The 20,373-nt window shown below is 54.8% G+C and overlaps 1 protein-coding gene and 1 non-coding gene across 2 annotated transcripts; both read left to right on the plus strand.

Annotated features, from left to right (window-relative positions):
• Positions 1-9,842: 9,842 nt before the first annotated feature.
• On the plus strand, positions 9,843-19,417 carry EEF2 (eukaryotic translation elongation factor 2). The gene is made up of 15 exons (XM_033198458.1): positions 9,843-9,969; positions 10,996-11,210; positions 12,082-12,263; positions 12,355-12,566; positions 12,951-13,129; positions 13,339-13,444; positions 13,962-14,075; positions 14,430-14,568; positions 14,699-14,894; positions 15,345-15,603; positions 16,032-16,139; positions 17,328-17,681; positions 17,890-18,072; positions 18,153-18,285; positions 18,741-19,417. Exons 1-15 carry the CDS (start codon positions 9,967-9,969, stop codon positions 18,932-18,934), a joined length of 2,577 nt encoding a protein of 858 aa, XP_033054349.1. The 5' UTR covers positions 9,843-9,966; the 3' UTR covers positions 18,935-19,417.
• On the plus strand, positions 12,800-12,865 carry LOC117077060. The gene has a single exon (XR_004434647.1). It is a non-coding gene; the product is annotated as a small nucleolar RNA SNORD37 (small nucleolar RNA).
• Positions 19,418-20,373: the final 956 nt, after the last annotated feature.

A 20,373-nucleotide genomic window follows, 5' to 3' on the forward strand; every position in this document is an offset into this window, starting at 1 on the left:
AGGCACTGTGCCTGGCCTGTTATTATTTTTCAAAAGACGGTGTTGTGGTGGGTGGGAGTCTTGCTCTGCTGCCCAGGCTGCAGTGCACTGGCAAGATCATAGCTCTCTGCAGCCTGGTACTCCTGGGCTCAAGTGATCCTCCTGCCTTGGGCTCCCAACCTGCTGGGATCACAGGCGTGAGCCACTACGTTGGCCCTGTGCAACTTCTGCTTTTTTTCTGAGACAGATTCTCCCTCTGTCACCCAGGCTGGAGTGCAGTGGCAAGATCTCGGCTCACTGCAACCTCTGCCTCCCGGGTTCAAGCGATTCTCCTGCCTCAGCCTTCTGAGTAGCTGGGATTACAGACGCCTGCCACCACGCCCAGCTAATTTTTGTACTTTTAGTGGAGACAGGGTCTTGCTATGTTGGCTAGTGTGGTTTCCAACTCCCGACCACAAGTGATCTGTCTGCCTTGGCATCCCACAGTGCTGGGATTATAGGCATGAGCTACCGCACCGGCCTCTGGGCAACATTTTTTTTTTCTTTTTTTTGAGACGGATTCTCACTCTGTCACCCAGGCTGGAGTGCAGTGGCGCCATCTCAGCTCACTGCAACCTCTGCCTCTCAGGTTCACACCATTCTCCTGCCTCAGCCTCCCGAGTAGCTGGGACTACAGGCGCCCGCCACCACGCCCGGCTGGTTTGTTTTTTTGGCCTCTGTGCAACTTCTTCTTCTTTTTTTTTTTTTTTTTTGAGACGGAGTCTCGCTCTGTCTCCCAGGCTGGAGTGCAGTGGCCGGATCTCAGCTCACTGCAAGCTCCGCCCCCTGGGTTTACGCCATTCTCCTGCCTCAGCCTCCCGAGTAGCTGGGACTACAGGCGCCCGCCACCTCGCCCGGCTAGTTTTTTGTATTTTTTAGTAGAGACGAGGTTTCACCGTATTAGCCAGGATGGTCTCAATCTCCTGACCTCGTGATCCGCCTGTCTCAGCCTCTCAAAGTGCTGGGATTACAGGCTTGAGCCACCGTGCCGGGCCGATCTGTGCAACTTCTTAACCACGCCTCCCACCCCCAGAGATTTGCACCTGTGTTGTTCTTTCACCCTGGGTACCCCTCTGTACTTTTGCTTAATTAGCTCTTTTTCTGCTTTCAGGTAACAGCTTAAAAATTACCTCCTCTGGCCGGGCGCGGTAGCTCAAGCCTGTAATCTCAGCCTTTGAGAGGTTGAGGCAATGGATCACTTGAGGTCGGGAGTTCGAGACCAGCCTGACCAACATGGAAAACCCCTTCTCTACTAAAAATACAAAGTTAGCCAGGCGTGGTGGCGCATGCCTGTAATCTCAGCTACTTGGGAGTCTGAGACAGGAGAATCGCTTGGAACCCGGGAGGTGGAGATTGCAGTGAGCCGAGATTGCGCCACTGCACTCCGGCCTGGGCAACAAAAGCGAAACTCTGTGTAAAGAAAAAAAAAAAATCGGCCAGGCTCGGTGGCTCAAGCCTGTAATCCCAGCACTTTGGGAGGCCGAGACGGGCGGATCACGAGGTCAGGAGATCGAGACCATCCTGGCTAACAAGGTGAAACCCCGTCTCTACTAAAAAATACAAAAAACTAGCCGGGGGAGGTGGTGGGCGCCTGTAGTCCCAGCTACTTGGGAGGCTGAGGCAGGAGAATGGCGTGAACCCAGGAGGCGGAGCTTGCAGTAAGCCGAGATCCGGCCACTGCACTCCAGCCTGGGCGACAGAGCGAGACTCCGTCTCAAAAAAAAAAAAAAAAAAAGAAAAAAAAAAAATGCTGGGTGCCGTGGCTCATGTCTGTAATCCCAACACTTTGGAAGGCCAAGGAGGGCAGATTACCTGAGTTCAGGAGTTCAAGACCAGCCTGGCCAACATGGTGAAACCCTGTCTCTACTGAAAATACAAAAACTAGTTGGGAATGGTGGGGGCACCCTGTAATCCCAGCAACTTGGAAGGCCAAGGCAGGAGAATCGCTTGAAGCTGGGAGGTGGAGGTTGCAGTGAGCCGAGATCACAACACTGCACTCCAGCCTGGGGGACAAGAGCGAAACTCCATCTAAAAAAAAAAAGAAAAAAATTACCTCCTCACAATCGCTTGAGCCCAGGGATTTGAGACCAGCCTGGGCAACATAGCGAGATCCTGTCTTTATTAAAAATTAGTAATAATAGTCATAATAATAGCCAGGCATGGTGGTGTGTCTGTAGTCCCAGCTACTCGGGAGACTGAAGTGAGAGGATCATTTGAGCCCAGGAGGTTGAGGCTGCGATTAGCTGTGATTATACCCCCACACTCCAGCCTGGGTGACAGAGGGAGACCCTGTCTTTAAAAACAAGAAAGGGGCCGGGTGCGGTGGCTCAAGCCTGTAATCCCAGCACTTTGGGAGGCCGAGACGGGCGGATCACAAGGTCAGGAGATCAAGACCATCCTGGCTAACCCGGTGAAACCCCGTCTCTACTAAAAAATACAAAAAAGTAGCCAGGTGAGGTGGCGGGCGCCTGTAGTCCCAGCTACTCGGGAGTCTGAGGCAGGATAATGGCCTGAACCTGAAAGGCGGAGCTTGCAGTGAGCTGAGATCCGGCCACTGCACTCCAGTTTGGGCAACAGAGCGAGACTCCGTCTCAAAATAAATAAATAAATAAACAAACAAATAAAAAATAAAAATAAAAACAAGAAAGGGGCGGGTTGTGGCGACTCACGCCTGTAATCCTAGCAGTTTGGGAGGCTAGATGGGTGGATCGCCTGAGGTCAGGAGTTCGAGACCAGCCTAGAAAACATGGCAAAACCCCTCTTCATTAAAAATACAAAATTAGCCAGGTGTGGTGGCAGATGCCTGTAATCCCAGAGGTGGGAGAATCACTTGAACCGGGGAGGAAGAGGTTGCAGTGAGCCGGGAACGCACTACTGCAGTCCAGCCTGGGTGAGACAGCAAGACTCCGTCTTCAAAACAAAACAACAACAAAAACACACAAAAAACAAGAAAGAGACCTGGCGTGGTAGCTCATGCCTGTAATCCCAGCACTTCGGGAGGCCAAGGCAGGCGGATCACTTGAGATCAGGAGTTTGAGACCAGCCTGGCCAACATGGCAAAACCCTGTCTCTACTAAAAATACAAAAATTTGCTGTGCATGGTGGCATACACCTGTAATCCCAGCTACTCGGGAGGCTGGGGCAGGAGAATTGCTTGAACCCAGGAGGTGGAGGTTGCAGTGAGCCGAGATTGCACCACTGCACTCCAGCCTGGGCGAGAGAGCAAGACTCTGACTTAAAAACAAACAAACAAACAAGAAAACACCACCTCCATGATGTCCTCCCTGATTCCCCATGCTAGATCTCAATCCTCTCCTGTTTTTGTTTTTTTCTTTTTATTTTTTTGAGAGGAAGTCTTACTCTGTCGCCCAGGCTGGAGTGCAGTAGCTCAATCTCAGCTCACTGCGAGCTCTGCCTCCTGGGTTCAAGCGATTCTCCTGCCTCAGCCTCCCGACTAACTGGGACTACAGCCGTGCACCACCACACCCGGCTAATTTTTGTATTTTAGTAGAAGTAAGGTTTCACCTTGTTGGCCAGGCTGGTCTCGAACTCCTGACCTCAGGATATTCACCTGCCTCGGCCTCCCAAAGTGCTGGGATTACAGGCACGAGCCACCACGCCTGGCCTACCCTCCTCTATTATGCCGTGTCTTTACTCAGTCTCCCTCGCCCTCCTAGTGCAATTTGAGAGCTTCCATTTGTGCAGATATTTGATTGGCTATTTTCTCTCCAGCCCACCATCTCCTGAGGGCAGGGATTTCTCTCTGTGTCTTTTAAAGCTGGGTCCCATGGTTGCTGGACACACGAGTGCCAGGGTCTGAGGAATGTTAGGAACTTGGTTACACGAGAAGTTGAAAACCAGGGGAAAAACTGATGCTTGTGTTTGCAGGCAATGTGGGTGTGGCCCAGTGGAGAGTCCCCTAGCCCAGAGGCCCCCAGGGCAGCCAAAAAAACAAAGAAATGCAAAACAGGTAGCTGAAGGCTTTAATGCACGTCCCTAAGGTGGCACTGGGGTCCTCAGCAGAAGAGGGAGTCTGGACAGACCCAGACCAAGACCCTCAGTTTAAGCCTCAGTAATCTGGGGCTGCATAAATCCATACTCACCATAAAGGCTCTGCATAGCTCCGTGGTCAGAAGTACCAGCTTTTGCTGGGAGCTTCTGTTCTTTTTTTCTTTCTTTTTTTTTTTTTTTTGAAATGGAGTTTTGCTCTTGTTGCCCAGGCTGGAGTGCAATGGCGCGATCTCTGCTCACTGCAACCTCTGCCTCCCGGGTTCAAGCGATTCTTGTGTCTCAGCCTCCCGAGTAGCTGGGATTACAGGCACGTACCACCAGGCCCAGCTAATTTTTGTGTTTTTAGTAGAGACATGGTTTCACCATGTTGGCCAGGTTGGTCTCGAACTCCTGACCTCAGGTGATCTGCCCGCCTTGTCCTCCCAAAGTGCTGGGATTACAGGCATGAGCCACTGCGCTCGGCCTTTTTCCTTTTTTCTTTTTTTGGGGGGTGTGGAGTCTCCCACTGTCACCCAGGCTGGAGTGTAGTGTCGTGATCTCTGGCCACTGTAACCTCAGCCTCCTGTGTTCAAGTGATTCTCCTGCCTCAGCCTCCTAAGTATTTAGGACCACAGGAGGTGCCCACCACCATGCCCGGCTAATTTTTATATTTTTAGTAGGGTCGGGGTTTCGTCATGTTGGCCAGGCTGGTCTTCAACTCCTGACCTCAAGTGATTCACCCACCTCCACCTCCCAAAGTGCTGGGATTACAGACATGAGCCACTGTGCCACCTCCGCCTCCCAAAGTGCTGGGATTACAGACATGAGCCACTGTGCCTGTTCTTACTATGCAGACTCACCAGGCCTCCCTGAACCCATTTGTTTAATCTCCCAAAAGACAAAATCCACCTTTTTTTTTTTTTGAGACGGAGTCTCGCTCTGTCACTCAGGCTGGAGTGCAGTGGCGCGATCTCAGCTCACTGCAAGCTCCATTCCCTGGGTTCACGCCATTCTTCTGCCTCAGTCTCCCGTGTAGCTGGGTCTACAGGCACCCACTGCCACACCCGGCTAATTTTTTTTTTTTGTATTTTTAGTAGAGATGGGGTTTCACCGTGTTAGCCAGGATGGTCTCGATCTCCTGACCTCATGATCCGCCCACCTCGGCCTCCCAAAGTGCTGGGATTACAGGCATGAACCACCACGCCCAGCCCCACTTTTTTTTTTTTTTGAGACGGAGTCTCGCTCTGTCACCCAGGCCGGAGTACAGTGGCGCAATCTCAGCTCACTGCAACCTCTACCTCCTAGGTTCAAGGGATTCTCGTGCCTCAGCCTCCCATGTAGCTGGGATTACACCACACCCAGCTAATCTTTTTGTATTTTTAGTAGAGACAGGGTTTCACCATGTTGGCCATGAGGGTCTCGATCTCCTGAGCTCATGATCCACTTGCCTCGGCCTCCCAAAGTACTGAGATTACAGGCGTGAGCCACCACACCCGGCCAGAGTCAACTCTTTATATGGATTATCTTATACCAGGTACTGGTATATTAAGTGCTTTATTTATATTAGTTTTGTCTGTGTGTGTGACAGAGTCTTGCTGTGTCCCCCAGGCTGGAGTGCAGTAGTGAAATCATAGCTGACGGCAGCCCGAAACTCCTCGGCTCGAGCAATGATCCCACCTCAGCCCACAGGCATATGCCACCAAGCCAAGCTCATTTATGTATTTATTTATTTTGAGACAGAATCTCGCTCCGTTGCCCAGGCTGGAGTGCAGTGGTGAGATCTTGGCTCACGGCAACCTCTGCCTCCCAGGTTCAAGCAATTCTCGTGCCTCAGCCTCCTGAGTAACTGGGATTACAGGCACGCGCCACCACGCCCGGCTTGTTATTATTATTATTATTTTAATGGAGATGGGGGTCTCCTTATGTTGCCCAGGCTGGGGTCAAACTCCTGGGCTCAAGTAATCCTCCCACTTTGACCTCCCAAATTGTTTGGATTACAGGTGTGAGCCACCATGTCTAACCTATTTCTATTCATTTCTTTAAATCTCACGAGAGCCCTATAAAACCAATTCTGTTATGATTCAATATATTACATGCAGCACCCACGGGTCAGAGAGGTTGAGTAACTTGCCCAAGGTCACACAGCCAGAGAGGGAAGAAGCTGGTGTAAACTCAGCGCATTTGGCTTTGTTCCCCCCCACTTTTTTTTTTTTTTTGGACAATCTCACTCTGTCACCCAGGCTGAAGTACAGTGACCTGATCTTGGCTCACTGCAACCTCTAACTCCCCGGTTCAAGCGATTCTCTTGCCTCAGCCTCCCGAGTAGCTGGGATTACAGGTGCCCACCACCACGCCCGGCTAATTTTTTGTATTATGGGGTTTTGCCATGTTAGCCAGGCTGGTCTCGAACTCCTAACCTCAGGTGATCCATCTGCCTCTGCCTCCCAAAGTGCTGGGATTACAGGCATGCCACCATGCCCGGCCCGTTTCCCAAATCTGAAATGCATCTGGGCAACAGTCGCAGGGCTGGGCTCCTTCCCGATTAAACCACTCCTTGAGTTGGATTTGGCTGCACCTTTACTGGCTCTGTGAACGTGGGTAAATGGCTTCTCTGAGTTTCCATTTTCTCAGGCGTAAAGGAGCCCACCCAAAGCCCAGGGTGTGGGTAGGTTAGGTGAAGTATTTGATTTAAAGGACCGTGAGGTCAGGTACTAGTAAACACTCAATAAACCGTTAAAAGGCAGTGTTGGCCGGGCGCGGTGGCTCACGCGGGTAATCCCAGCGCTTTGGGAGGCCGAGGCGGGCGGATCACGAGGTCAGGGGTTCAAGACCAACCTGGCCAACATGGTGAAACCCCCTCTCTACTAAAAATACAAAAAATCAGGCGGGCGTGGTGACGCGCGCCTGTAATCCCAGCTATTCGGGAGGCTGAGGTAGGTGAATCGCTTGAACCTGTGAGGTGGAGGTTGCAGTGAGCCAAGAGCGCATCATGAGCGAGACTGGGTCTCAAAAAAAAAAAAAAAAAAAAAAAAAAAAGGCAGTGTCGAGAGACCTGCACTGGCGACTGTCGGTCAGCAGGGGCTGCTACTGCGGTCTCTGAGCCCTCCTGGCGCCGCAGCAGGCGCATGCGCAACGGAGCTTCTCTGCAGCGGTGAATTTTTTTCTTGGTCCCCACCCTTTAAACGCAGCCTGTATTTATTATTGTACTTATGACAGCTGACCTGGTTGTGGCTGCTTGTGGTACTCCAGGATTCCGCTATTCGTGGATGTGGGGATGACAGTGGGAGAGATCCTTCCCTGCCAACACCTGGCTCCATCCCTGCAGCTGTGGGGTTGAAAATTCCCCCTTTTCCCTTAAGCTCTCCCCCTGCTTCTTTAAATTACATGATATTAGAATTTTTCAATAAGCAATCTGTACACTTGAGAACAAATTCAACCCCTCATTTATTAAGTTCCGGGATAGATGTGAACAGCTCCCCCCCCGCTTTTTTTTTTTTTTTTGAGACAGAATCTTGCTCTGTCTCCCAGGCTGGAGTGCAGTGGCCTGATCTCGGCTCACTGCAACCTCCGCCTCTCGGGTTCAAGCGGTTCTCCTGATTCAGCCTCCCAAGTAGCTGGGATTTCAGGCGTTCACCACCACGCCCGGCTAATTTTTTTTTTTTTTTTTTTAGTAAAGACGGGGTTTCTCCATGTTGAGTAGGTTGGTCTCGAACTCCCGACCTCAGGTGATCTGCCTGCCTTGGCCTCCCAAAGTTCTGGGATTACAGGCGTGAGCCACTGCACCCAGCCTAACCCCTTTTTAATTTTTTTGAGACGGAGTCTCGCTCTGTCGCCAAGCTGGAGTGCAGTGGCGCGATCTCGGCTAACGGCAACTTCCGCCTCTCGCCTAACCCCTCTTTCAATGAAAACCTTTCCATTACATCTCTGAAATGCCCCACCTTGCAAGGAAAAAACGGCTGCGAAGCGCCCAATAGGGAACCCAACACGTAGTAGGTGCTTAGTGCATTTAAAGATTTTGAAGAATTTTATTACTAAGAATGAGAAACGGGCCGGGCGCGGTGGCTCAAGCCTGTAATCCCAGCACTTTGGGAGGCCGAGACGGGCGGATCACAAGGTCAGGAGATCGAGACCACCCTGGCTAATACGGTGAAATCCCGTCTCTACTAAGAATACAAAAAACTAGCCGGCGACGAGGCGGGCGCCTGTAGTCCCAGCTACTTGGGAGGCGGAGGCAGGAGAATGGCGTGAACCGGGAGGCGGAGCTTGCGGTGAGCTGAGATCCGGCCACCGCACTCCAGCCTGGGCGACGGAGCCAGACTCCGTGTCAAAAAAAAAAAAAAAAGAATGAGAAACGGAATACCTCTCTGCTAAAAACTCATCCCCCAAATGGCTCAGGCGCTTGACTTGTAACTTAACATTAAACGCGTCACAGGCAGCACAGGTGTAGGTGGTTAGGGACCCCGGGCGCTCACCTCTGCTCCCTGCCATGCCATCTGCCTTTCGGAGCCTCAATTCTTTCAGAAGATACTTTCAGTTTTCCATCGGGTTAAATGGTGATAGCAAGAGCAATTATCCATTAAGTGAAAACCAAGGTTGAGACAGCGCTTTGTAAAGCAAAGTTCCCGAAGCATTTGTGAGGGGGAGGAGTGTACAGGTTTATTTTAGAGTCCAGGCTGGAATTTGCATTGCTTTTTGTGGATCCACACCTCCCCCTCTCCCAGCCCAGGAAAAGCACTGCAGTGGCTCTTCTGTTTCACAAAGTGAGTTTAGGGAAAGACGTGCCGCAGGGGGTTCATTTGGACTGTGAGAACATCATTCATGCAAGAAATACTGAGTACCTACTATGTGCTAAACAGCGGGCTGGGCTCTTCGTAAGGAATAGAGATACTCAACTGAATGCCAATTCATGAGATACGAAACACATTCCACAGTTTCTTAGGGTCAGATTAGGACACAAATGCTAAACAGTCTTCCTGCGCCTCCCCCTGGAGAGGAAATGAACTAGAAAATGAAATTGTGCCAGTAAAGCGCTAAGCCGGGTGCCTGGGACATGGCAAACCAGTCCTGAAATAAATGTTTTATTAATAGCAATCTTAGCTAATTAAAATACATAGCGTTTATTGAGCGTTGGGTATCAGGCACGGTGCTAATTCTTTTAGAAGTCTTTAATTCGTTTTAGTCCACCCCAAACAATAGGGTGGTATTGATCACCTCCGATTTACAGACGGGGAAACTGAGGCAAAGAGAAATCCTAGTAGCTAGTAGAAGTGCACGCAATGTGGTCAAGCTAACAAGGTGTTTTGTCCACTGCTGTATCTACAAAACCTCTAACAATGCCTGGTGCATAGATGCTCAGTATGCATTTGTGGGATCAGTGATTCCGATGCCTGCTTCTTATAAATCTTTTTATTTTGAAATAATTACAGGTAAGGAGTTGAAAAACAGTATAGTGGTCGCGAGTGTCTTTTTTTTCCCTCAGCTTCTCCCAGGGATATCGACTTACATAACAACGCCCAAACCGGGAAATTGACGTGGGTAAAATCCACAGACTCTATTCACCTTGTAATGTGGCTTTAATAGAAATGCTGGACATTTTGTAAGCTAATATCGTTGCTATGGTTCTTATTCTCAGCTAAAACGGCGCTCTTTGCTTTGTGCACCTAAACACTGCACACCGAGGGCGACCACCATCCCCGAGACGCCCAGACTGTATCCTAAAACAGCCTCGCCAGCGCCGAATGGGTTAACGGGGGAGGCGAGCGGGAACGCCTCCGTGCGCTTGCGCGGCGTCGCTTCGCCCCGCCTCCGCAGCGCAGTCACATGACCCGCCCAACCGGCGTCCGCCTATAAAATGCTGAGTGTTGACGTCAGCGTTCTCTTCCGCCGCCGTCGTCGCCATCCTCGGCGCGACTCGCTTCATTCGGTTCTACCTGGGAGAATCCACCGCCATCCGCCACCATGGTGAGTAACCCTGCCTCGCTGGTGTCCCGGAACGGCGGCGGGGCCCCCGCGGGGCCGACGTTGCCTAGCTTGGGACGCTGGGGCCGCCCTTGCCGGGAGGAGACGTAGCGGCGGCGGAGCCGGAGGAGCCGGGACTGGGGCAGCGGTCGCCGCCATGTCTGTGCGCCACACTGTTCACCGAGCCCCTTCTCCGCTTCCGGGGGCGCCGTAACCTTGCCCAGACCCGGTTGGAACTGGGGTGTTAGGGAGGATGGGGGTGGGGTATGATGATGTGGCAGGCGTTGTAATGGCGCGCACCGCGGTGGAAGCGGGGAGACGGGCAGGCGCCTTATGTAACTCGCGGGCCGCGAGTTTGAGATCGATTTTCTGCCGGGGGCTAGGGGCGGCAGGGAAATGACAGAACGAGCAAAACGACACCTGAAAGGCTCCCCTTTTCCTCCCAAATACCTTCTCCTGATGCTGTTAACCGTCGGCCCTAGGCGCTTGTCCTTGTGACTCCCAAATGTGCAAAGACTCGTTTTGAGACACCACGAGATGTAGGCTTGTGGCTGTTAGGGCCGTTCCGGCTCCCCGTTATCTCCTGGGGAGGGTGGCCTTGTGTGATCCCTCTTGCCGAGGGGTGACCTTGCATTTTATTATGGAGGTTTTTGGTCGGGGAAGCCTGGGTGGCCCGATGACAACGTGGAGGAGGCTTTGGGAGAGGGTTCATCCCTTATGTGTTTGGCCTCTAATAACTCTTTAGTGTTTGTATTTGATGTCAAGGAAATCTGTTGCCACTGAGTTTTATTTCTGAACGCTTTTATTTCTGGGTTGTCAATTGTGGGTGACATCTGTTGACAGTGGATCCTTGGAGATTGCGGGGTAGTTGTCAAGGCGTGTTAGGCTGGCAGGATTGGGTGGGCTTCGGGCACCCCACCCCAGCCCCCTCCTGGCCTTGGGCATGCCGGTTCGTTTGGACTGAACGCTCCATGCCAAGCCGTGTTCCTGGAAATCGCAAGCTGGTCTGAGCCTCCCCCTCTTGCCCAGGTGAACTTCACGGTAGACCAGATCCGCGCCATCATGGACAAGAAGGCTAACATCCGTAACATGTCTGTCATCGCCCACGTGGACCACGGCAAGTCCACACTGACAGACTCCCTGGTGTGCAAGGCGGGCATCATCGCCTCGGCCCGGGCCGGGGAGACACGCTTCACTGACACCCGGAAGGATGAGCAGGAGCGTTGCATCACCATCAAGTCAACGTGAGCTCCCCATGCCCTCTGTACCCAGGCAGGGAGGTGCTGGCCTGGCAGCTGGAGGCCACTGGGCCAGGGTGGGCGGGGAGAGACTAGGCAATGTCTTTGTCCTGGTTTCTTAATTCACGGGAGAATGAGTGAGGTTTAGTCCAGCAAGACGGGATCAAGAGTCACAGGGATTGGGGGTGCTGCGAGCTGGAAGATTTTCTTGAGGAGGGGGCTTCACTCACTGGTTCTCCTTCCCTGGGGGACTTCCCCCGGCTCGTACAATATCTGGAGAGGTTTTGCTGTCACACCTGGAAGGGGAGGGTGTTCCTGCCACTCAGGATGCTGGGAAGCTGTTGTGTTGCACTGGATGGCGTTCATTCCGTGACAGTTTCTGGCCCCTGATGTGAGTGGGATGAGAGTCTAAAACGTGAGCGCAGAGCACAGTGATCCCAAATGCTTTTTGTCCTGGGTGGGCACCATAGTGAGGGTTTCTGGCTAAAGCTCTTCATTTGCACTGGAGCAGGGGCAGAAGTGAGGAGGGAAGGGTCAGAGTCTCTGGAGGCTTTTGCTGTCCTGCTGGGTCTTTAGTTGCTACTTTGAGTCAGGTGTGATGAGTCTTGGGGGCACCAAGTCGGTGGGGCAGAGTGTCTGGTCAGGAGGGCTCTGAGTAGCTGGCTGTGGGGCTGGTACCAGGAGTTCCCTGTTGTGGGGGCCCTGTCTGGGACAGAGGGTATTGTAGAGGCAAAGGACAAGGGTGGGTTGGGTCTTGTGGGAGCCTCTCCAGGAATGAGTCATGGAGGGAGGAGCAGCCTGGCTTCTGACAGCATCCCAGCCTCTCTGGGCCAGGTGTGTGGATCCTGTCCTCCTGATGGATCCCTCCCTCCATCAGTGCCATCTCCCTCTTCTATGAGCTCTCGGAGAATGACTTGAACTTCATCAAGCAGAGCAAGGACGGCGCCGGCTTCCTCATTAACCTCATCGACTCCCCCGGGCATGTCGACTTCTCCTCGGAGGTGACCGCTGCTCTCCGAGTCACTGATGGTGCATTGGTTGTGGTGGACTGTGTGTCAGGTAAGCAGCGGGTTCCCCTGAGGCAGGGCCTAGAACCCAGGGCCTTCCCTGTTTGAGGATGACAGCGCCGCCCCGTCCCCTGCGTCTCTAGGCGTGTGTGTGCAGACGGAGACAGTGCTGCGGCAGGCCATTGCGGAGCGCATCAAGCCTGTGCTGATGATGAACAAGATGGACCGTGCCCTGCTGGAGCTGCAGCTGGAGCCTGAGGAGCTCTACCAGACCTTCCAGCGCATTGTGGAGAACGTGAACGTCATCATCTCCACCTACGGCGAGGGCGAGAGCGGCCCCATGGGCAACATCATGGTACGGCCCTCCCGGGCTGGGTGGTGTGCCCGCCGCAGTGGGCACCGCAGGAGCTGGCGGGGAGCGGACTTGAGCTGAGGGACTGGAAATGTGTTTCTGCCAGGAATGCTGGGGTGACAGAGAAGGGGGCTGGAATGTTCTCAATTTTCTTCACCCAGTCCCTGATCTTTGGGCAGCTGGAAGAGGCGAGCGCAGGGCATGGTGACGTGGGTGGTGGAGGGGCTGGCCCCCTTGTTCGTGATGACTGATCATTTCTTCACTTTGACCTGATGTCTACTGAAGAAATCCAGCGTCTGAGGCCCATGCCCGAGGCACCCAGTCCGCAACTGCAGGCTCTGCCCAGGGGCCATCCTCACAGCCGCTTCCCATTTCTCACACTTCCAGATCGATCCTGTCCTCGGTACTGTGGGCTTCGGGTCTGGCCTCCATGGGTGGGCCTTCACCCTGAAGCAGTTTGCGGAGATGTACGTGGCCAAGTTTGCTGCCAAGGGGGAGGGCCAGCTGGGGCCTGCCGAGCGGGCCAAGAAAGTGGAGGACATGATGAAGAAGCTGTGGGGTGACAGGTGAGCCCTGCGGTGTATGGTTGGGGGGGTTCCCGACACCTGGGGGGAGTGGCAGCGCCCAGGGTTGTGGTACCATATTCACAGTACAGCTGAAGCCCACCGGTCACCCCAGAGAGTCTGGCCCAAGCATGTCCCCTTGGTGATCCCGTCTCCCCCCGCCACATGCCTTGGAGGCCCTAACTTGATTTGGCTTTGCCTGTCCCTGCCAGGTACTTTGACCCAGCCAACGGCAAGTTCAGCAAGTCAGCCACCAGCCCCGATGGGAAGAAGCTGCCACGCACCTTCTGCCAGTTGATCCTGGACCCCATCTTCAAGGTGAGGGGAGTGAGGGCTGAGCCGGGCACCCTGGGCTATGTGTGCCAATGTGCCACTATTGGCCCCTGGCCCTGCTGGTTCTGACCGGTAGCCTGTCAGCTGATTGGACCCATCTCCCTGTGGGGCAGGTGCAAGGTGGGAGGAGGTGCAGCTCCTAACTGAGATGGAGTCAGGGTTCTTCTATTAAGGTCTGGACTGCACAGCCAGAGCCTTGGGACCGCCCTTGCAAGGCGGGGTTTGGGTAACTTGTGGTTTTGGCTACAGGTGGCCATTTAGTGCTTGTAAGTCAGAACTCGTGCCCTTGTCCATGAGTCAGAGTGGGCTTTTTCTCTGCTCTATCTCGAGGCTTCCTCCAGCTCCCCATCCGCTCAGCTGGGCCCCTGGTAGGCAGGCCAGGCCTGCTCCTGCTCCGCATTGCGTGCCCTGCGCTGACCTCAGTCTCCCGAGCAGGAAGCAGCGCCAGGCTTCCTCCTGCCGTTCCCAGATGGGCTTTCCTGTCTCCTTGTGGTGAATTTAGGTGTTTGATGCGATCATGAATTTCAAGAAAGAGGAAACAGCAAAACTGATAGAGAAACTGGACATCAAACTGGACAGTGAGGACAAGGACAAAGAAGGCAAACCCCTGCTGAAGGTGCGGCCTGGGCCCAGCCCGCGGGTGGAGGGAACGCAGGCTGCGGCTTCTGGATGCTCTGACAGCCTAGGCCCTGGGGGCTGAGGTCCCCAGCTGTGCAGGGACAGCTGCTGTCCCTCTGGCTTTAGGCTTCAGGTGCTGCTGGAGACCCATCCTAGCAGCCAGCCTCATCTGGGACAGGTGCGGACAAGGGCCTTAGCAGGAGTGTGCACGGTCTTTGCCCCCTTCCAGAAGGGGCCGTGCTTTGGAGAACATGACTCGTGACTTTGGCTTCCTTGGCTTCAAGAGAGGAAGGGTATATGGGGCCATCCAGGTCTCCCCAGGTGTCTGATGCGCTGCCCTCCGCCCCTGCAGGCTGTGATGCGCCGCTGGCTGCCCGCCGGAGACGCCTTGTTGCAGATGATCACCATCCATCTGCCCTCCCCTGTGACGGCCCAGAAGTACCGCTGCGAGCTCCTGTATGAGGGGCCCCCGGACGACGAGGCTGCCATGGGTACGTGGTCCTGGTGGTCGGGTCCTGAGTTGGAGCCGGAGGACTTCCTGTTGCCTAAGGTTGCAGGTGGCAGGGCTCCAGGAGTCTGAGCTGCACTGGAATAAAGCTTGCGGGTTTCTCTGTCCCTCAGGCATTAAAAGCTGTGACCCCAAAGGCCCTCTTATGATGTATATTTCCAAAATGGTGCCAACCTCCGACAAAGGTCGGTTCTACGCCTTTGGACGGGTCTTCTCGGGGCTGGTCTCTACCGGCCTGAAGGTCAGGATTATGGGGCCCAACTACACCCCCGGGAAGAAGGAGGACCTCTACCTGAAGCCAATCCAGAGGTGAGCCGCTGGGTGATGGCCGGGCCCCTCGGCCCTGTTGTGGGCCCTGTCCTGCTCCAGGTCTTTGGCTTCTCGGTCAGGAGTTAGAAGTGAGGAGCATAGAGGGAGTGTAGGCTGATATTAGTGCCAGCCACCGCTTTTATGCTCAGAGTCCATTGAGGGCGTTCCTGGAGAAGCCACAAATCCCAGGGCACAGCAGATCCCCGCTCATCTGTATTCCTGGGCTCCAGGTGGGTGGTGGCAGTCTTGACCCATACCCAGGGAGAGGGCAGTGACTCCAAAGAGGGTATGTTTCTTGGCAGCCTCCACGCAGCAGTCAGGGACTTGCGGAAGCCACCAGCCTGCCCTGGGACCAGGCAGGAGGGCCACCAACCCCGGGAGGGACCTCCCCTAGCCTAGGATCCAGCAGAATCATCCCTGCGGCCTGCTGCCGCCTTTTGCTTTCTCCAGAACAATCTTGATGATGGGCCGCTACGTGGAGCCCATCGAGGACGTGCCTTGTGGGAACATTGTGGGCCTGGTGGGCGTGGACCAGTTCCTGGTGAAGACGGGCACCATCACCACCTTCGAGCACGCCCACAACATGCGGGTGATGAAGTTCAGCGTCAGCCCTGTCGTCAGAGTGGCTGTGGAGGCCAAGAACCCGGCTGACCTGCCCAAGCTGGTGGAGGGGCTGAAGCGACTGGCCAAGTCCGACCCCATGGTGCAGGTGGGCGCGGAGTGTACCCGCTGGGAGCAGACACCGTGAGGGGGGGCAGCTTGTGGCCTCAACTGTGGCTGTGTGGGTTGCTGTGGTTGTCAGATTGGGGTGACTTGTCATGAAAGGAGGGGTTCCCAGCTGCGGGAAAAACCCCTGCTTCCGTGGGGCTCACACCTCCCAGGTCGAAGTCATGTAAACGGGGACTCCTGCCCAGGCGGCCCCCACCCTCTCCTAGGCTGCTCTGCGCATGTTCACTGTAGCTTGTGGGCCTTACATTTCTTCAGGAGTTTGTGCTGGTCCCAGGTTCCCGGCACCTTCTCCTGAAATCTTGTCCTGGCGGGGTCCAGCTTCTCCCTAGGTAAAGGGAAGCTGGGAGCCTGGTGCCCCACCTGTTCCGAGCCCCCTGCCCCTTTGGTGCTAACTCGTGTCTCTTTCAGTGCATCATCGAGGAGTCGGGAGAGCACATCATCGCGGGCGCCGGGGAGCTGCACCTGGAGATCTGCCTGAAGGACCTGGAGGAGGACCACGCCTGCATCCCCATCAAGGTGAGGCGCCAGTGACCAGCCGTCTCCGCCCCTCGGGCTGAGGCGGGACAGTTGGTTTCCACCCCCGGCCCCCAGGCACCCACTCCTGGCTCTCTGTTTTAAAGCTGAGCCCAGGTGGGCTCCGTGCAGGCACCTAGACTCCCTGTTGGCCTTGGTCGCAGCATTTTAGATTCCTCAAGTCTCCTCTTTAGGGTCTTCTCCAGACATGTGGGGCTGTTTTTTGTTTGTTTTGTTTCGGAGGTAGAATCTCGATGTGTCACCCAGGCTGGAGTGCAGTGGCGTGATCTCAGCTCACTGGAACCTCCACCTCCCGGGTTCACGCCATTCTCCTGCCTCACTTAGCTTCCTGAGTAACTGGGACTACAGGCGCGTGCTACCACACCCGGTTAATTTTTTTTGTATTTTTAGTAGAGACGGGGTTTCGCTGTGTTAACCAGGATGGTCTCGATCTCCTGACCTCGTGATCCCCCCACCTCAGCCTCCCAAAGTGCTGGGATTACAGATGTGAGCCACCGAGCCTGGCCTGGGCTATTTTTTTTTCTTTTTTTTTGAGACAGTCTCGCTCTGTTGTCTAGGCTGGAGTGGCGCGATCTCGGCTCACTGCAAGCTCCGCCTCCCGAGTTCACGCCATTCTCCTGCCTCAGCCTCCCAAGTAGCTGGGACTACAGGTGCCCACCATGCTCGGCAAATTTTTTGTATTTTTAGTAGAGACGGGTTTTCACCGCATTAGCCTGGATGGTCTTGATCTCCTGACCTCTTGATCCACCTGCCTTGGCCTCCCAAAGTGCTGGGAGTACAGGTGTGAGCCACTGTGCCCAGCCTCCAGGGCTGTTTTTTGAGTTAACTCAGAGACAGCTTATCCTGCTGTTTTCTGTCCACAAATACACAGATGCTCCGGTGGGATCGGGCCAGGCCTGCTCCAGACCTTGTCTCTTTCCCGTTCATGCTTAAAATGCCGCAAGCCTGTGGTTTCTGCGCTGGAGAGCTCGGTGGAGCCCCTGCTGCTGGTCCTTGCGGGGAGTGACATGTGCTTGGTGGTGCAATACTGATTCCACTTGGTTCTGATTGACGTGGCTCTGCCAGGCTGTGTTAGGTCTGTCTTACTGGGAAAAGTGGTTAAGGACGCCCCTGCGTGTAAAGTCTCCTCTTCCGACAGACAGGTGTGTGACCTTCCTCCTCTTTCTGCAGAAATCTGACCCGGTCGTCTCGTACCGCGAGACAGTCAGTGAAGAGTCGAACGTGCTCTGCCTCTCCAAGTCCCCCAACAAGCACAACCGACTGTACATGAAGGCGCGGCCCTTCCCCGACGGCCTGGCCGAGGACATCGATAAAGGCGAGGTGTCTGCCCGCCAGGAGCTCAAGCAGCGGGCGCGCTACCTGGCCGAGAAGTACGAGTGGGACGTGGCCGAGGCCCGCAAGATCTGGTGCTTTGGGCCCGACGGCACCGGCCCCAACATCCTCACCGACATCACCAAGGGAGTGCAGTACCTCAACGAGATCAAGGACAGTGTGGTGGCCGGCTTCCAGTGGGCCACCAAGGAGGTGAGGCACAGCGCAGCACGTGCAGACCACACCCATTTCCAGGCTCCAGAGGGACCTTAGGATCCTGCCTGCTGAGTCAGGGACCCTAATAGGGCCACGGCGGGCAAGGCCCCAGGTCCCCCTGGTGGAGACCTGCAGGACTTGGCAGGTGGAAGGCAAGCAGCCAAGATGCATTCGGCCCTTGACAGTGGCTGTCCCCCTCCCTCAGGGTGCGCTTTGTGAGGAGAACATGCGGGGCGTGCGCTTCGACGTCCATGACGTGACCCTGCATGCTGACGCCATCCACCGCGGGGGCGGCCAGATCATCCCCACAGCGCGGCGCTGCCTCTACGCCAGTGTGCTGACTGCCCAGCCGCGCCTCATGGAGCCCATCTACCTTGTGGAGATCCAGGTGAGGTCTGCCTGCCTGCCGTTGACCCTGCCACCGTCCTGCCCAGCAGCCGCTGACAGCTTCTCTTTCCCTTCTGGCAGTGTCCAGAGCAAGTGGTCGGTGGCATCTATGGAGTTTTGAACAGGAAGCGGGGCCACGTGTTCGAGGAGTCCCAAGTGGCTGGCACCCCCATGTTTGTCGTCAAGGCCTACTTGCCTGTCAACGAGTCCTTTGGTGAGTGTTTACCTGGGGTGGCCTGCAGAGCCTGGCAGGCTAATCTGGGGGCCAGAAGCCCAGTAAGTTTAGCAGGGTGTTAAAGGAGGCGTCCTGATGGGAGCAGGTGATGGACTTAGCAGGTGGCCCAGCTCCTGACTGCTTGTGACCCCAAATCACTGAATTCACAGGGGAGGGACTCTCCTATCCCCAGTGTGAGAAGGGCTCTGGGCCTGGAGCTCTGAAGGCCTAGGCCTGGGGCCAGTAGAGTAGCTAAGCTGTAGCAAAGGGTCATCCCGAACGAGCAGAGGCATGAGGCCTTTGAGCAGGCCCTTGGTGAAGTGCTGGGCACCAGGCCGAGTGTCTGGTCTGCAGGGTGACTTGGGCTGAGGAACTAGCCTGAGCTCCCGACAGGACTTTCCTCCCGTCCTGCCACCTTCCTGGCAGCCCAGTGAGCCTCTCGCTTCCCTCTGCAGGCTTCACCGCTGACCTGAGGTCCAACACGGGCGGCCAGGCGTTCCCCCAGTGTGTGTTCGACCACTGGCAGATCCTGCCCGGAGACCCCTTTGACAACAGCAGCCGCCCCAGCCAGGTGGTGGCTGAGACCCGCAAGCGCAAGGGCCTGAAGGAAGGCATCCCGGCCCTGGACAACTTCCTGGACAAATTGTAGGCGGCCCTTCCTGCAGCACCTGCTGCCCTGGGGATTCGCAGCACCCACAGCACCACGTCCTGGAGACTGTCCCGACACAGCGACGCTCCCCTGAGAGGTTTCCGGGGCCCGCTGCGTGCCATCACTCAACCTTAACACTTGATGCCGTTTCTTTCGATATTTATTTCCAGAGTCCAGAGGCAGCAGACACGCCCTCTTAGCAGGGACTTTTACCGGGCTGGTCGGGGAGGGGGAGGTGGGATGGGACACCCAACACTTTTTCCATTTCTTCAGAGGGAAACGCAGATGTCCAAACAAATTTTAACAAACGCATTAAGAGGTTTATTTGGGTAAATGGCCCGTAGTGGCTTTTGCCCCGGAAAGGGGAAAGGAACAAACGGGTAGATGATTTCTAGCAGGCAGGAAGTCCTGTGCGGTGTCACCATGAGCACCTCCAGCTGTACTAGTGCCATTGGAATAATAAATTTGATATGGTGGTGACTCCGTTCTGCGTTTTTCACCGTGTCTTCCTAGGGGAGCAGGGCTGCCCAGTACTGGGCTCACCAGAGCCTAGAAGGGGACCCAGGCCCTAGTTAGGTGCAGCCTGGGGCTGCCTCAGTGTGTTAGGTGGAACGTTCTGGAATGGTTGGAATGCCCTACCCCTGTGTCATTCAGAGAAGCAACTGCCAGATGCATGGGTCTACTGAGCGTTTGAAGTGCTCAGGGAATTAGCGTGGCCAAGAATTATAAGATGTCACTTTGAATGCATTTGGATGGCCCTGTGGAGTGAGGGGCAGCGGACTGAACTTTGCGGACTTCAACCCTCTGAATTGCTGACAAGCTCACACGTTCTATCCACCATCAGGATTTTCTATGGTCATCCAGTCCTGACTAGTTTGCTAGAAACCCATTTGCTTGCTTTGAAATTTTTTTGTGAGATGGAGTCTCTGTTTCCTAGGCTGTAGTGAAATGGCACCATCTGCTCACTGCAACCTACACCTCCTGGGTTCAAGTCGTGCCTCAGGCTCTTGAGTAGCTGGGATTACAGGCGTGTACCACCACGCCCAGCTAATTTTTGTATTTTTAGTAGGGACGGGGGTTTTACCATGTTGGCCAGGATGGTCTCAATCTCTTTGACTTTGATCTGCCTGCCTTGGCCTTTTACAGGCCTTGGCCAGTTATAGGCGTGAGCCACTATGCCCGGCCTTTTGAACAATTTTTTAGAGCCAGGGTCTTGCTGTTTTCCAGATGAGTGTAGTGCAATCAGCTCACTGCACCCTCCACCTCCTGGACTCTCCTGCCTCAGCCTGCCAAGTAACTGGGACTCCAGGCATGTGCCACCATGCTCAGCTAACTTTTATTTTATTTATTTTGAGAATTTTGCTGTGGCCTAGTTGGTCTTGAACTCCTCACCTCAAGTGATCTGCCTGCTTCGGCCTCCCCAAGTGCTGGGAATTACA

Source organism: Trachypithecus francoisi, unplaced genomic scaffold (assembly GCF_009764315.1).
Source record: "Trachypithecus francoisi isolate TF-2019V2 unplaced genomic scaffold, Tfra_2.0 Lachesis_group5, whole genome shotgun sequence".
In the NCBI taxonomy this organism is placed as follows: Eukaryota; Metazoa; Chordata; class Mammalia; order Primates; family Cercopithecidae; genus Trachypithecus; species Trachypithecus francoisi.

Coding starts and splice junctions, on each gene's coding strand:
- EEF2 (XM_033198458.1), top strand. Junction 12,264..12,354: donor TGTGGTGGACTGTGTGTCAG/GTAAGCAGCGGG, acceptor CTGCGTCTCTAG/GCGTGTGTGTGCAGACGGAG. Junction 15,604..16,031: donor AGTCCGACCCCATGGTGCAG/GTGGGCGCGGAG, acceptor TGTCTCTTTCAG/TGCATCATCGAGGAGTCGGG.